General features: G+C 54.4%; 1 protein-coding gene across 1 annotated transcript in view; it reads right to left on the reverse strand.

Moving 5' to 3' along the window:
- Positions 1–17392, reverse strand: part of CACNA2D4 (calcium voltage-gated channel auxiliary subunit alpha2delta 4) — a 123895-nt gene that overhangs the window by 11545 nt on the left and 94958 nt on the right. The window contains exons 27-29 of the mRNA XM_035028532.1: positions 6415–6476; positions 5361–5405; positions 5094–5156 (exon numbers count right to left, since the gene is read on the reverse strand). Of these exons, the coding sequence (XP_034884423.1) occupies positions 5094–5156; positions 5361–5405; positions 6415–6476 (170 nt within the window). The remainder of the gene's footprint in view (positions 1–5093; positions 5157–5360; positions 5406–6414; positions 6477–17392) is intronic.

Consider the following 17392-nt stretch of genomic DNA (forward strand, 5'->3'; position numbering starts at 1 on the left):
CCGTGCTGAGTGGGAGCACTTGGTTGGCAGGTATATAGGGAGGCAGGGAGGGAGAAGGGGGAGCTGAGGAAAACAGGAGCTGAGGCTCAAGACAGACACATCAGAGGCCCTGTGAGGGCAGAAAGGGTTGCCCTGGTCTGAAGACAAGGTCAGCATTTTGGGCTGGGGGCAGGGAGGGAGAGGGTGCTGTGCCTTCCGAGAGATTCAACTCCTCAGGGAAAGACACCATGATGGGGCATCTGATTCTCTAGCTTTGCTGCCCCTGTGAGGTCCATTCTGAAGCTCTCCTGTGTAGGTGCTACCCACAGGCAAGTGATAGGACTTGGGGTCCCCAAATCCGGGGTGACAGATCCACTGTAAACATTACAGAGATCCACAGAGCTGTTGTCACTCTCTTGGCCCCAGCTGTCTGCTTCTCTTTCTAGGCCCCAGTAGAGGGATGTAACCCTGTCATCTGTAGTTCTTTATTATAAGAATGAGCCCTGAGCTGGAATAGAGGCCCAGGGGGACCAAATGTTTAATCAGTAGGCCTGGAACACCACTAGGGCCAGGAGAGATCCAAACCAGCCCTCCCTCCGGCAGACCGCAGATAGTGCCCTGGGGCTTCTGCACTCACCCTGTTTGCTGGGCAGGAGGGCCTCAGTGAGGAAGGGCTGGGGAGGACTTGGGGAAGAATCTCTGCATCTAGAGCAGGGACAGTCTTCTCTCCCCAGGCCCCTGGATGGACCTTGGCAGGGACAAAGTGTAGCCTGGACCTTCTGGCACATTAGCCCAGCTGGGAAAGTGCATCCAGATCAAGAGCAGCAGACATGAAAGCCTCGAGTTCATCACACCCCAGAATCATCAGAGGGCTTGTCACAGCGCAGTTGGAGGGCCCCATCCTAGAGTTTCCGATCCCCTCAGTCTGGGTAGGGCCCAAGAACTCGCATTTCTATCAAGCTCCCAGCTGCTACTGCTGCTGCCAGGCCCCCCCCCCATCTTTGAGGCTTAGGGATGAGAGGGGGGCAGGGAGCGATGCATGAGTTGGAGGGGCACCAGCACTTGGGTGTGTTTGGGGAGGGGAAGGGTTTGTCGTAGGGTGATTCTGAAATGACTCACAATGGTCCCAGCCTCTGGGTAGGCTGAACCTAGTAACTCACTTCTTGTGAATAAAATACAGTAAAAGTGAAGGGATGTCACGTCTGAAATTAGGTTCTAAAAGACAGTGACTTCCGTCTTGTCACTCTCTGTCTCTGGCTCTTCTTGTTTTTGCTCACTCTGATGAAGCAAGCTGCCACGTTGTGAGCTGCCCTATGGAGAGGCCCACGTGGGAACCGACCATGCCAGTGAGCTTGGACGCTGACCCTTCTCTAATCAAGCCTTGGCATGACTGCAGCCCTGGCTGACACCTCACTTTCAGCCTCATGACAGACCCTGAGCCAGAATCAGCCCTCGAAGCCACACCCAGGAACTGTGGACAGTCAGTCAGGTGGCTTTAAGCCACTAGACGTTGGGGTAAATTGTTACACAGCAATAGATAACTGTTACAGAGTTGCTGAATGAATGAGTTAAAGCAAAAAGCCAAACTGGATGGACAGACTGATGATCTATAGCATCATCCCCAGGCTTTCCACCACGGGCCTTCCACTTGCCTTCCAGTCCAGCCCCTGCCACTGCCAGACACACCTCTAAGTGTCGCTGAGTACGGGGCATCGTCCAGGTGCTGCACCACTCGCGTCTCTGGCCTGGGTGTCACTCCCTTGGTGCCCTCTCAGAACCCGACACGGCTCAGGTGGCCGGGTCAGACTTGTCCAGGGTGAGGAAAGAGGGACCCTGTCAAGATACTGCTCCCAGAGCCTTTGGCACCAGCCTTGGAGTTTAATCCAGGGGTCGGGATGCCTGGCCTTGGCGTTCAGGGTCCTAAAGTCATCGGTCCTCATTCCAGAAGACACAGGCAAGTGCAGCAAAGTGAATGAACTCTGCCCCAGCAGTAAGAGAGTGGCCTGGGGGAGGGGCCGGGCAGGAGAGTGACTACCCAGGAGACTGGGACTTGCAGCCTGCCTCACCCTCCAGAGAAGGCCATTCTCCCTGCCCTACGAATTCTCCAATTCCATCAAAACCTCTGCTCCCCTGGCTTGGTTTCCCTCACCACGAGTCTTTTCTAGAACCTTCGTCCCCTCACCATCACTGCTCTTCACTTGTATTTCTAAGCTCAAAGTTTGGCTTTTCTGTAGCTGTTAGTTTTCAGGTTACTAACCTCACCTTGCAGCTCAATTTTAACTCCAGGATAAAATGAGATGATGGTGGTGGTGGTTGTGTGTTGGGGGGTGTCCTTCCTGGGGCCTCGAAGTGGTGGGGGAGGAGGGAAAGCAATGTGGTGTCAGAAGCCAGGGTAACCAAGCATAGTGGGAGCTTGGGGCTCTGGGGGAGCTTCTGGAAAGTCCCAACCCTATTAAGAAGATTACATTTCATTTCGTTTATACCTTGCTTCATTCTACAAAGGATGGCTTTTAAAACTACACACAATGTTATAATAGCTGAGAAAATAGGGGTAAATAAACTAAGGAAACACATACTTTATAAAATAGAAGTCTCTAAAATAACTGTTACCAATATTATCCAAAGTTGGACCCAGTGATATTATGATTTGTGAAGACATGTGAGCAAATGTGATCTGGGTAGAACAGGACCCAAGGGGCCCAATGGGTTATGCAAAGAGCCCCTTGGGGGTTGCCTGTCATTAAGATGGCCCTGCCCGCTTTTCCTGTGCTGGGTTGGTTTCTCTCCTGGCCTCCCTCCCTGCAAGGCCGTCTTGGCTGCCTCTTGAGCAGGGTCAGCAAATGATGGTCGATGGGCCAAATCTGGCTCACCACCTCTTTATGTCAGGCCTTGAGCTAAGAATGTTTTTGTATTTTCAAATGGTTGGACAAAAAAATAAAAAAATTGATATTTCATGACATGTAGAAACGATATAAAATTCCAATTGTAGCATCTGTAAGTTTTACCGGGACAAAGCCATGCTTATCGTTCACATGCTGTCCATGGCTGCGTGTGTGCTACCATAGCAGAGCAGGGGATTGTGCGGCCTAAATCCCCACTATCTGGCCCTTTCCAGGAAACGTCTGCTGGCACTGGCCCCGGAGCACGGGAGCCCGGCGTGGCTGTCTCCTCCCCAGCCGCCAGCCTTCCACACTCTGTCTGAAACTCTGGCCCGGGGAAGCCAACAGCCCAGGCCCCTGGAGAGAGGGCAGTCTCGGCTCCCCAGGGCAGCAGGGGTCAGCCCAGGAACGATGGGCAGCATCAGATCGTCCGGCGGTCTTGTCCCAGCCACTGGTGGTGCCGGCCTCTGTCATCACCCATGTTCCCCCAGAGCAATGGCCACATACCGAAATGCACTGGTGCTCTGTCCAGGGGAGAGTGGCATGGCCACAGGTGGCATGAGAGGGACAGAGAGGAAAAGCAGAGCCATCCAGGGACTGCAGTGAATGATGAGCAGTGCAGAGACGACAGGATGGCCAGCCCACCCCCAACTCCCCGGGTGAAACCGCCTTTCTCTTCCCGAGTGCTGCTGAGTAAGGCTCTCCTCAGGGAATCAGATTCCGTGACCCGCTGGTGCCTCTTCCTCAGTTGCTCTTTTTCCCACATCTCCTTCCTGGTTCCTGCCCCAGTTCCTGCCAGGTCCTGCTGGCTTCTTTGGACCCTGAGCCCTGCTCTGGAGGGGCCAGAGCGCCGGCTGTGGCCAGTGTGGAGCCAGGACCTCGTCCTGTGGCCCTGCCAACACCCCGGCCTTGGGAATCTCGGGTCGACGAGGAGCTGAGAAACCATGTAGTGCAGCCCCCTTATTTCAGAAAGGAGGAAACTGAGGCACAGACCGTGGAACTCCTCCAACAAATATATATCCAATTAGTTCAAGGCTCACACCGGGGCAGATACCATATCCCTTCCCTTGAGGCTCAGGCTGGAGGCCATTTCAGTGCTTCCGGCTTGTTTCAAGGAAGTACTTTAGGTGAATATATTCAAGTTCGGGTCAGGTTTGAACAGCCTTCTTTCTTAGTTTGAGTCCTGGCTAAATAAGGCATTAATTTGGAGGCCCAGTTTGGGGCTGAGCAAATACAAAATTATGATTATACTTTCTCTTCTGCTTTTCTGAGCACATGCGGAGCCAGGGAGACATCCAGGTGCCCAGGGGAAGTCTCTGTGTGCAGCCAGGCTAACAGATGGAAGAGGATTGCCTCCATTCCTTTATGTGCCCCCTAACAAACTGAGGGTCAGGCTCTGTGGGTTAGAATAGAATTTTCCTCAAGGGAGGTCTAGACAGGAAGGGAGCTCAAAGTGGGGAAGGCTTGGCACTTCTGGGCCCCATGAAGATAGGAGGGGAGGTTGCTATGGTCTGAATGTGTCCCCCCAAATTCACATGCTGAAACCTAACCCCAAGGTGAAGGTAGAAGGTGGGGCCTTTGGAAGGTGATAAGATCACGAGGGCGAGGCCCTTAGGTACAGGATCAGTGTCCCTATCGTCGAGACCCCCGAGAGCTCCCTTGCCCTTTGTACCACATGAGGACACAATGAGGAGTCTGTGGCCCGGAAGAGGGCCCTCACCCAACAAAACTGGCACCCTACTCTGTGGATGAGCCACCCAGTAGTGGCCCGAATGGACTAAGCAGGAGGGAATGTGATGGGGGGAGTGGGACGATGAGTCTGAGGGTGTTTGCACTCTGGGAGGAGGCTCCCTGTGGCCAGGCCAGTCAGCGGCATGACTAGAGCCCAGAATATGTGGGGCCTTGCGGTGTAGCCTGGCTGAGCCTCTCCTCGTCATGTGGACAGTTTCCCTACCAACCGTGGGATGAGGCTGGATTAGGTAGAGACAAAATAATGAAGTAACATTTTCTCTGACCATCTGAGTGGAAAATGTCTGCAGTTTGTGATCTTGCTACACTGACTTGGTTTCAAGAAGACTCTGCTTTCTTCAGACCGTTCACTCTAATCTGTCCTAAGTCACCATTACTTCCTGGTGCCCTAAGCTGCCATTAGTAACCACCATTAGCCCTTTCCTTGGCTGGCCTGGCTGCGGGATGACCTGACTCCTCCCTCCCTCCGCTTCCCCGACACCTTACCTCCTGGGACCGCTCCGAGATCAGGACGAACCCATTGTTGTCGATGACGAAGCAGTCCAGCTCCTGCGGAGAGACCAGAAGGAGGTCATGGCCAGGCCCTGACTGCTGGTGTTGGCCTGGCGTGTGGGGAGCCCTCCCTGTCTAGTGCGAAGGCACCGTCCGTGGCCCAGCACGGCAGGGGAAGGAGGGGAGCTGGCCTGTTAGGAGGATGTGGTTGAGGAGCCCATGGTTGCCACGCACCCCCCTTCTCCCTGGGGGAGAACTTACACTGTCCTGGCAGCTCTCCAGGCAGGGCCCATCCACAGCGCTGCACTGGAAGGAAGAGAAACCATACACGGTGTGGACCTCTGCAGACGTGGGTGTTGACGCGGGGGACATGCGGTGTGTGAGCATGTCTGTGTTGTGTGTGTATTACATTTGTGTGGTGTGGGGAATGGTGGATGTGTGTTTATGGCACACTGATGTGTGTGCATGTGTCGCACGTGCTGTGCGTATGTGTGCGTGTACGGTACACACGTGTGCTACGTATGCATGTGTGAAGCTGTGTGTCAGTTGCTCAGGGTGCCGAGAAGCAGGCCCCCTGGCTGAGAGCAGTCCCCGCACAGGGTTTCGGCCGCACCCAAGGGTGCCGCGGCCCCTGTAGCCCATTCGTGAGGGTTGGAGGTCAGCCGCGTGGCACCCAAAGCCTCCTGGGGTGCCTTTGGAGGCTCCCGTTCTTTGTGATCCTGTATGACTTGGAGGGTGACCCTAGGTTATGGGCCGGTGCCCCTTCCCAGCCCATCCCTTCCATCTTCATGTTGTGGTTTCCCAAACCTGCTCAAAGTGAGGAGGCAGCAACAAGCGGATGGACCAGAGGGGCAGATTCTGGTGGAGGAGTTTGAGGGGGACAGCGAGGAGACCTGGGGAGTGCAGAGGGCTCCGGGGAGCGGGGAGCGGAGGTGGGGAAGGAAGGGGTGGGGTGGGAAGCCCTGTGGATAGACAGCAGTCCAGGCTTGGGTCCTGGCTAGAGGGACTGAGGGCCCGCTCTCCTACTCCGCCCGGTGGGGCAGGGCGGGTGGGAATACCGAGTCCTGCCCATTCCCGGGGCTGAGCAGAGAGAGAGCCCCCGGTGAGGCAGGCCAGGAGCAGAGATGAGGCCACAGGCAGACATGGGGAGCTGAGATAGGCAGAGAAGGAAGGAATCCGGGAGAGCTGAGCTAGGGCCCCGGAGGGGGGCCGAGAGGCAGTGGGGCAGCCCGAGGACACAGCTCTCCTCACTGCGGACAGAGGACAGACGTGTCAAACCAGTCCCCTGACCCTGATCTGGCACCATCACACCCACCTGCCTGGTTGCCGCCCAGAATGTGCGTTGCAGGAACTCCAGCCTCATTTGGACGCCCACCGCTACAAGGAAGTGGGAAGAGGGTGGGCAAGACCATGGGTGTGTTTTTGGGGAGGGGGATGGTGGGAAGGAAGAGACAATGAGAGAAAAAAATAGATTGAGGTTAGAGAGAGGAGGTGCATCAGCAGGAACCGAGGGGAGAGGTAGCACTGGAGCTGGGTGGGATGGCAGCCTGTGAGAGCTGAGCTGAGGCTCCTGGGGGAGTGGGGGAGGGGGAGAAAAGCAGACAGAGTGGCGGCTTCTGTCTCTTCACAGCAGTTAATACTAGAAAATACCTCCAGAGAAAGATGAGGCCCAGGTTCTAGAGAACAATGAGATGGCATTCATCCTCTGATCTTGGGAAACTCAGGGTAGGTGGACCGGGCACATCATTCTCCCTTTTCCCAAGGATGGAAAGACAGAGGTAGAGAGACTGAGCCACCTGTTCAAGGTCTCGCGACCAAAAGTGGCGGGCGGAGACAGGAATTCAGGGCCCCTCACAGGGCTTTCTAGATCTCAAGCCTGACACAACAGCCTCTCTTGTACCCAATCCCTGCTTGGGGTCTCTCCCACTTTGTAAGAAGGCTCTTTCCTTGCCGAAAGGTGCTATCAGGTTTACCCAGGTTTGCAGGTCGGTCCCAGAAAACCAGAGATGCTACCAATTGGCAAAAACTACCCTTTGATGACGCCACTTACAAGGGGCTACCCATGCCTCTTTGGTTCCCAAATAGGCTTGGAGGACGCAAGCTGGAGCTCACATGCTAAGAGAACTCTGAGGTCAGAGAACACAGAGCAAAGGCAGGTTATATTGAAAAGAAAAAGAATAGAAAAACTAGGTCGACTTCCTACTGTCTGGTATAATAACATCGAAAATTTTGAGTGCCAGGCACCTTCACATCCATGGGCTTATTTCATCCACACAGCAGAGCAGTTCTATTCTTAATGGGGCTTCACAGAGGAGGAAACGGATGCTTGCAGAGATTACCGGCTTGCCTCAGTCACCCGGCCCCGAAAGATGGAACCAGGACGCAGCCAGGGTCTGTCTCTAAGGCTCTTAACCTCTCTGTTCTGCAGGCCTGACTTGGGTCGCAGCGGCCAGGAAGGAGCTGGTGGGCGTGAGTGAGGAGTCTCCCACCTGGGCCGCGGCTCCCTCGTCCATACAGTGGGAGTAGAGCTGGGTTCCCCACTGCTCTGCCACATTCATGACACATTCTAATCCTCCCGCTGGCCACTCAGTGGAGAGATTATCCATCACGATCATTCTGACTTCCCAAAACTCAGCAGCTGGCTCTTCTAAATGGACTGGAGTTCCAGCACAGAGATATAGCATTTTTTCCTTTTGTTTTTTTCAATATGGAATGATCCTAGACAAGTCTGATGAAAAAAAATGAGACCAAGGAAGGGTCAAGGGGCCAGAGTTCTGGCCCTGGGTTAGACAGAGCTGTGATCCTTGGATTTGTTTCTTCGGTTATAAAATGAGTCATGATTATACTTGCCCTAGGAAGGCTGAATGGGTAAAAGACCATGGAGGCTCAAATGGACAGTGGGAGAGAATATTATTCTACACTAGAGCTTTGGTTCTCAAACTTGGCATGTGTTAGAATCATCCGGAACGGGGTGCCTGGGTGGCTCAGTCGGTTAAGTGTCTGCCTTTGGCTCAGGTCATGATCCCAGGGTCCTGGGATTGAGTCCCCACATCGGGCTCCCTGCTCAGGGGGAAGCCTGCTTCTCCCTCTCCCTCTGCCCCCTCCCGTTGCTTGTGCTCTCTCTCTCTCCAATAAATAAATAAAATCTTAAAAAAAAAAAAAAAGAATTATCTGGAAGGTTTGTCCCCGTCCCCAGAGTCTCTTATTTAGTATGTCTGGGGTGCGGCCTGAGAATTCGCATTTCTAAAGTACTCCCAAATGGTGTTGATGCTACTGGTCCAGGAACTATATTTTGGGAACCACTACTGTAAAGCAATGCTGTCTGATTGAACTTTCCGAAATGATGGGGCTGTCCTAGCTCTGCACTGACTCATACAGTAGCCACTAGTCACACGTGGCTCTTGAAATGCGGCTGTTATAACTGAGGACCTGAATTTTAGGATTTTATTTAATTTTATTATTTTTTTGATTTTATTTAATTTTAATTAATTTAAATTTAAATAGCTACATGTGGCTGGTGGCCCCCATGTTGGATAATGCAATTCTAGAGTCATGTGGTTACAGATGATGGAACCAGGGCCCTCAGAGGTCCCTCCCCCCTCCCCCGGGAGTCTCAGGACAGTTCTGTGGCTGGAAGTATGGCTAGGTTTCTTGAGCAGGTCCTATAATAGGGGAACATTTGAGTTCTCTGTGCACTCCTTTGTTGCTTCAAGGTCTGCAGGCTGAAAGAAGTGCGTGGGAAGGGCACAGGTACATGGACTTCTTGGTCATGACAGAAACAAAAGACACACAGACAGCCATAATCCACACACAGTGCTTATGCTGGAGGGCCCGGTGCTGGTTGTCACATATCCTCCTCCCTCTCACAGTTCCCTCCATCCCTGCAGGGGACTCCTCAGTCTCTCCCTCTTATTCTTCCTTTTAAGACCGCCCTTGATATTCATTTGAGACAATTTCTTTTACCTATAGAAAAAGGCTGAGTGAAAGAAGAGAAACCTTCTAAAAATTGTCAGAGAGCCATCACACTAATGCTTAGAATGATCAAATCTTTGGGATTTATGAAAGCTTATTTACCCCTGTCCTTGGCTTCCTTGGTCAAAGAGCTTTCAGGCTATTCCTGGAGGGAGACTCTGCCTCTCTACCTGCTTGCTCAGAGCCAAGGTGCATAGAATCATGACATTCCCAAGCTAGAAGAAATTCTATGATTCAAACACAGAGTCTTGAGAGAGTGGGGGTTTGTTTTCCCCTAAGGAAACAGCTTTTTGAGACTCTTGGGTAGAACTGGGAGGGGAACAAAGCAGACTCTCCCCCTAGGTTCGGTCCCACAGCTGGTGCATAAGTCCCCCTAAGACAAGCTCTGGGTCCTTCGTATCTGGGATCCTTCGCAGAACTGAGGACAATCCAACTGCTTACTACATCTCCACACTTGCGTCACCAAGAGCATTTCAAACTTCACATGTTCAAAACCGAGCTTGGGCTTTTCCTCCCCAGAATGTGACTCTCCTTGAGACTTCCCCATTTGGGGCATATTCCACTTAATTGTAATCATTTTCCCTTATTCCGTCCAATTTCTGCAGACCTTATTCCAAAACATGGTAAGTCTGTCTGCTCCACCCTGGGCCAAACCAACATCTCTCACTTGGATTAATGTGCTAGACCTTCTGTGATGTGCAGCCCCTCTGTGATCCGTTCTCCAAGAGCCGTGACAGTGATCTTTCTGAAGATCAAATCACGTCACTCCCTTGCTTAAAACCTTCCAATGCCTTTCCTCTGCTCTTGGAGCAAAATCTAAAGTCCTCTGTAATATCGCCTCAAAACCCCACAGGAGCCGGCTCTGCCATTCTCTCTGATTTCAACCTGAATCATCTTCTCCCTCAAACATGCTAGTCTCGTTCCCACCTAGGGTTTTGCATCAGCTGTCCTTCCTTCCTGGGATGCTCCTCCCTTAGAATTTTACATGGCTGGCTCCTTCTCGTCATCAGATCTCAGCCCAAACATCACCCCCTAGAGAGGCTTTCTCTGACCTCTCCAGATAGAGCAGCCCACCTCTTCACCTTTCATTCTCATTTCATCACTTTTTAATTTCTCAGGAACATGATTTATTTATTTTATCCTCACTTATTGCCTGTCTCACCTTATTGGCATGGGGGCTAATAGTAGGCATGGGGGAGTGAGTTCTGATCCCCAGCACCTAGCATCGTATCTAACATATTATGGAGCTCCAAAAATATTTTTTGAATTAAATAAGTAAATATTTGTGAATTCCACTGAGCCAGCCACTTGATGGGGAAATGAATTCTATAAGATCTCTCAGTCTCATCCCTTACCTTTAGGGTTCAGGACCGTGCTGAACTCCTTCCTCCCATATGGAGCCTCACCCTCTTACAGATCCGGACTTGGGACCCTAGAGATGAAACTGTGCTCTGATTCCCTTGAAGGCCTAGGAAGGAACCCGCTAAGGGATGGGGACAAAGAGAACCTCCTCAGGGCAGGAAGCACTAGATCCTGGTGGTGGTGGGAGGGGCGTCCGGGGCGGGGGACAGAATGGGGGAGGGAGTGAGGGGCATGGGAGCCTGTTCAGCAACAAACTGTCTGTTCTGCCTAATGGCTTTCATCATTTTAAGTCCTGTTCAACTCCTGCCTTACAACGCAAACTGCATTTTCCACCCCAGACACTGAGGGAGCCCAGCCTTCTTCTCTCCTGGGAGACCTGCCAGCATGACCCTTGGGTCCCTGTTCTGCTTGCTCAGGTGGTCAGCCATTGTCAGAACCTCACTGGCCCCCCATGTCAGGGGAGCGCCAGGCTGGCCAGCCTCCCTCCCAGTACCTCCTATCAGCCTGCTGTGTGCAGGAGACAATACCTCATGGTACTGTGTTTGCAGACAGGCTCAGACCTCCTGGTGCAGAGAAATCCAAGCAAAGGGGTTGAGGGAATGTGAGGCACCTGGCCTTTCTGGGCTGCTCCCGCTGTGGGTTATTAAGAGACCTCCCCCTCTCACCTGGGCATGATTGGTCCTTGTTTCAGAGCCTGACCTTTGTCCCCCAGGTCCTGCCACAATTTGATAGAGGTCGAAAAATGACATCCCCTTCCTCCTGCCCCTAGCCGGGCCTGTCCTTCTCTCTCCCCTGGGTCTCCTCTTGCCCTTCTCTCTGCCCTGCCTCTGCACAAAGATCTCTCCCTCTCCACAATGATCTTGTGCCTTCCTCCAAAGCAACCTGTCTGCTTGGCTGTCAGACAACCTAACAAAGAGCCTCAATAAGACCACAGGCAGCAGACGGCTTATCAAGATGTACCTCTTTTGCTCTGAGGCCTGGCTGTCACCTCAGTGCTGCTTTGTCATCACAGACGGCAAAGCAAAACAGCTGTGCGTGTGCGTGTGTGTGAAGTGATCCCTGTTGGGAGCCGTGCTCCCAGGGGTCAGCACCTCCACATTTTACCCACTAGCTCTCATATCTCCTTTGTCCTTCCCCCTTCTCAGCCCAGAGACTGTTTAATCGATCAAGAACTGCGAGGCTAGGAGGGGCCCATTTTTTATACCTATAGGCCGGGAAGCCAGCAGATGCTCAAGGTCATGGAGTGCCAGTAACAGAAGGGAGACTAAAGATCTCAATCATTCTAACTCCTCATTCTACAGAGCAGGAAACCAAGGCCCAGGGCTGTCAGGTTCATTAACTAACTAATAGCTAGTTAATGAGCAACAGAGTCTAGACTCTGGGTCCTCTGATACCTAGGCTTGGGCTCTTCCCTTGTATCCCTCGTTCAGCTGACAAGAAGGCACTGGAGCATGGGAGAGGCAAAGTCCGTCTTCTGGAACAGCTCATAGTATATGAAAGAAGATAAACCACATCACAGAAAGCTACTATACATTTTCTGCAATAAGAATCACAAGGATGGCCCAAAGAAAGGCTATAGATTGGAGAAGGTCAAGTCTGTGGGCTAGCCCAGGGAAACTTCGTAAAGGAGGTGACTTTCTGGTTGGGTTTTTAAGAGGGGGAAGGCTACCCATGGGGAAGGAGAGTGTTCCAGACTCAGGGAAGGAGCTGGAGAAGCAGACTCTGTTTAGAGGCAAGTGGGTGCAGTTCACTTGAAGGTAGGATGCATGTGACAACTGGGTAGGTGAGAGGCAGGGCATTACTAGGAGGTAGAAGATGCTCTCTCTCCTCCTGGGACAGCAGTCTGAGCCCTCGCTGCTGTGTTGTCCAGCAGAGCAGACAGAAAGGAGGTGCAGGAGTGTCTGCCAGAGGCATCCTGAGTCAGGGGAGTTTCTCGACCTGCTTCCTGCCCCCCCCCCCCCACTGATGGTGAGCCCGCCCCCATCCCCCCTCGAGGAACGAGAAACACAGGTGAAATGGAAGAGGGACGCTGGGATATCCCTGACATGCTGGCAACACACTATGCCATATTCTTGACAGGCAGATTTTAAGAGATTCAAAGAAGGGTCACTTCAGGGTCTGTGCTCCCGGCCGTGCTCTTCCTTTGGCTTAGTCCCCGGCTTCCTTTGCCTTTGGATCACACGCTTGCCATCTCCTGGAATATCAATTTCCCCAACTTCTTTGTCCCGATTGGTTAGTAACGAGGCTTCTGAATTCTTGAATACCAGCTTTTTTCCCTTCCATTCCTACCCCATCTAGATAAGAGCAAGGAGCCTGGAAAAGCCAAACATGGTGGGGCGGGGCTGCATTTATCCGGGGTTCCTCCAGAGCCCCCCCACCCCCGGGGCCCTACTGACAACCTGTCACCCAGCTGGCGCTGCCCCTGAGCGCACAGCCTGTCTGCTCCGGCACTGAGCATTGTACCCCCCTAAGTAGCCCTGGGCTGGGGTCACTGAGGCTCAGTGACCTGTGTGTGACCATGTGACACCAACTCTGTGTGGCTCAAGGCCCTCTCTGGAGGACTGCCAGGCAGATGGGCTGCCCTGTGCGCCCCTCCAGTTACCCTCTCTGGAATAAATCACCTTTTGACCGGGAAAAGGTTCAGTTTTTCCTTCTCCACAAGCAGGATGGAAGACACTGCCCTGCATAGCTCTGAACGGGAGACCAAGGCCGCTTCCTAGGGGCCTCCTGCTGCCTGGGTCCTGCCCCTCTTCTCCAAAGGGAAGGGGGGGAGAGGGGAGAGACCCAGAGGGGGGCGGGTCGGGGCAGGGAGAGCTTGGAGGAGCATGGGGAAGGAAGATGGAGGTCCGCGGGAAAACAGCGTTCAACAGCTTTCCTCCTCTCCGGTTGAAGCGATTAATCCATAGGTGCCTTTTTCTCACATTTCAAGGGTGAGCGCTGCCCTCTGGCCGTGAGCTCCTCTGGGGTGTGTGTGTGTGTGTGTGTGCGCGCACGTCCCGCGCGTGCCTTCGCCTGCGTGTGCTGCTGTCGCTGTCATCACAGATGTACCCCCAGCTGTCACTCCGTTGCTCTGTCTCTTTGCTCGTGCACACGAGCGCGCTCTCCTCTCCCCTTTCTTCCCCGCTCCTATCTGGCTCCCTCTGTCCCTCCCTCTTTCCTTCTCAGTTTGTTATTGACCCAGCAGCCCTGTCCCCCTGGCAGCCGGCAGCAGGCATTCCTTCTCCCCGGAGCTGTGTGCGGCTTGCCAGGTCCCCGCTCCCGGTGGACTGGGGACTCAGTGCCCACCGCGCTCTGCTTGGCAGTGCTGTCTGGATTTCTCCAGCAATCCCGGGAGGGTCTCACTGGACGGTTTAGAGCTACTTGATTTAAGGAGCCTGCGGTCAGGGTGAAGAAAGGTGAGTGTTGTACGCTGGAGGGAAGGTATGACGGGCCGGTGGGGGTGCAGGGTGGCTGGGACACAGGGAATGGGGCCCATCTTTGCTGGATCTCCTGGGCTTGCACAGACAGCCGCTGTTACCTCCTGCCTGGGAGCAGTTGCCGGGGTTGGGGAAGTGCTCAGGACTGGACATCAGGGCAGCCCAGAGACACAGGGCACAGGGCTACTCTGACCTCTCAGCACTGGGGAGGTGAGCTGGGTTCTGCTGGGGAGGGGGCAGGGGGGACAGGGGAGGGGAGAGGAGAGCAGTGCTAATGCCAGATGACAGGCCCGGGTGGCATAGAAACCAGTCCCCGCAGCACAGAGAGTGCCAGCCAAGAGCCCTGTGCCGTCTGCCTGCCCGGCTCAGTATTCACAGCCTGGCGAGCTTGGGTGCTATGGGAAAGGGGATGCTGGTGACAGGGCTGGTACAGAGGGCGGCTGGGTGGGTGGGGGGTGGTGGCAGGCTGGAGGACTGAGCTGTCTGAGGTATGCGGATAGACCTCGGCCTGGCCTCTTTGCAGGATGCTCTCAGCGTGGGGTTGCTGGCCTCCAGGCAGCTGTCCTTGGATAAGGGTGCAGAGGAGCCCTTCCCGGGCTGGACGTGGCCCCACGCAGCTGTGGGGGAAGCCTCTCTGGTGGGGGCGTGGCTGGGAGTGGACAAGGGAGAAAAGCCTTGCAGCTCTTCCTTGGCAAAGCCCGAGGCCCTGCTCCCAGCCCTCTAGGGGCCCAGGGACAGGGGGTGGAACCAGGCTTGTGAGAACACACTCAGGGTGTTCCCCAGCTACACATCGGGTCCTCTAGCTATAAATGGGTTGAGAAGCCTTGTGCCTCCTTGGTGGGAGTTGTGGACTCAGCCTCGGGGGAGTGGGTGGTATACAGCTTGGCCATGCCCGCCTGGCGTCCTGACCCACTAGGGCATGGACAGCCTGAGTTGGAGTAGGAAAGTGGCTCTCAGCAGCCCCAGGCCCATTTTGACAATGCAGAGAGGGAGGCTGACTGGGGGTCCCAACCACCCAGCTCGGTTCCAGGGGCTACTTTGTCTTTTCCCTGAGCTAAGCTGTCGTAGTGGTGGGAGGGATGGTGAGAGTGGCACCTGGCTTTCAGGGCACATAGGGCATTGCTTTGGCATGACTCAGATTGACGCCCCGCAGCTTAGATAACTACATCGGCTGGCGGGGTGGGGCGGGGGGGGGGGGGGGGCTGAGCACGGGGGGGGGGCGGGGAAGTCCAGCAGGAGGGAAACCCGAAGCAGCTTCCTGCTCTTCCCACCCCACCTCCCCACTGCCATAGTCTCTGGCACTGCCAAAAGAGGGAGCCCAGGAAAGCCAGCCTGGGGGTGGCAGGAGAGGGAGAGACATTTCTTAAGCAACCGATCTGGTTTCTTTGGGGTTTGGCTGGAAGCTGTGTCTGGGGTCTGGATGAGCAAACCTTGTTCCCGTTTCCTAGGCACCAAAGCCAAGGAGGGGCTGGGTGGAGCTGCTTTGGGCAGGATGGGTAGCATGGGATGGAGGCAGGGGAGGGCCTTTATGTAATGTTGGGGTATCTGGGCTGTCTCAGGCAGTCTCACCTTTCTCGGGGTCTCCCTCCTTCTACCCCAGATCAGGCCTCTTCTGCCCCCTGCCCAAGGCCACGGCCTGTGCCCATAGCCATGGCCTCAGTGAGCAAGCTTAGTTTGTTCACAATGGAGAGGGGCTCCAGTGAGGAATGACTCAGGGGGCTTTTCTGTTCTGATTCCCAGAAGATCTGTTTGGGACTAGGAATTTTCAACAAGGAAACCAGGATGCAGGAAGCTTGGGGTGAGAATGGGGTACGCGTTTTAAAATGAACCAGGAAGGTTGGCCAGTTCCAAGTACAGAGAGATTTTTAAAAACCTGCTTCCGCGCTGCCTGGGCAGTGTGTGTTATGGGGGTGACAGGCAGGAAGAGACCGAGCATGTTTCCTGGAAGGGCCCAGATGGCCAGATTGGAGGCAGCAGGTGGAGAGGCCAGCCCTGCACAGTCTCCACCAAACAGGGCTCAGCTCAGGCCACCCTGCAGTCCAGGTTCCCCTACACCCTCTTGGTGCCTCTCACCCGCCTGTGACCTTCACCTGTCTGCAGAGTGAAGTGGGTGCGCAGGTGACCGCGAAGGCCCTTTCTGCTTCTCAGTTCTGTGAGTCTTGGATGCTGAGGGCATGCAGAAGCCTTTTCCTCAACTAGGGACACTTGACCAAAGGGAGATTCCAGTGGAGGCCAATGGCAGGGCCATCATGATGTCATGAGTCAGGGACCCCCAGGCTGAGGTTCAGTGGGCTTTAAGTGCTTGTGTGGTTTGGACACTGGACCTGGGGAGACGGACGTGACAGAAGCATCAGAGGAAGGTGTGGACGCCAAACTGGTGGTGGGTGTGTTGGAGATTTCTAGCTGAGGTCTGAGCCAGCTCTGCTTGGAAGATTAACCTCTGTCTGTAGGAGAAATTGAAGGGGCAGGAGCACAGAGAGGCCCCCGCCCCACACCATCCAACCTGAGCACTCTGTGGGTTTGGGGGCTCCAGCAGGCTGCTCCTCGCCCATGGGGCTGAGGACAGGTGCTCCACCGGGGAAGCAGCTCCCACCCCCAGGCCCCAGGGGATGCTGCTGCACCCACTCAGCTCGACAGGAGCACGTGGAGCTTTCTGCTCTTACTGCTGCCTCCTGTTCTGTCACTACCCTCCACCCCTGGCTTCTCTCCTCACCTCAGCACCCAGCCCTCCGCCGGAAGGGGTTCTAGAAAGCCCCATCCAGGTCCTTTCCTAAGATCTTGGCCACCTGAGGCTTTTCCGCACTGCATCGGTGATGTTACTGGAAGGAGGGGCCTGGGAGGGGGCACTGGGCTGTTGTCTCAGTCCAGTTCAGCTCAGCTGGTTTCTTCACCAGCAGGAGGGGCAGCAGAATGCCTGCCTCGGGTCCAGTGAGATCGGGGATGAGGACATGCTGCATAAACTGTGAAGCACTGTACAAACAAAATGTTGCCTCTCCCGTTTTCGCCTTTCCTTCCTATACCTGGAACCTCCGCATGTGAGCAGATCAGACGGACCCAGAAGCCTACAAAGGCAGCTGAGTTGGTAGCTTTGTTGCCAGACTGTTCGTGCCCAAAGCTGTATTCATTCTTCCGTGGCCTAACCTGAGGCAAGTTACTTAATTTCCTTTGCCTCAGTTTTCCCCATCTGTAAAACCTCAGAGAGTTGTTCTGAGGACTAAGAACACTATATACAGGTGTTTGTGGCTATGGTCATCCCTCCTCCCCATACAGAGGCTTTTTGAAGGAGGTTAAGGTCAGTATCCTCCCCGCTGTGCCCAGGTCACGGCCATTCCCAAGATGGGGCCTGGGAGACAGACCCGCACGGCCTCCCGGGAGGTACCAGGGCCTGCTGGGAGAGAAGCCATCTGTCTTGTGCTTCTCAAGCTTGAGTATGGGATCTTGTTAAAATTCATATTCTAGTTGGGTGGGCCTGGGGTGGAGCCTGAGAGTCTGCATCTAAGAAATTCCTAGGTAAAGCCCAGGGACCACACCGAGTAGCAAGGG

The sequence above is a fragment of the Mirounga leonina genome, unplaced genomic scaffold (genome assembly GCF_011800145.1).
Source record: "Mirounga leonina isolate KUSES-001 unplaced genomic scaffold, KU_Mleo_1.0 Mir_201, whole genome shotgun sequence".
Taxonomy (NCBI): Eukaryota; Metazoa; Chordata; class Mammalia; order Carnivora; family Phocidae; genus Mirounga; species Mirounga leonina.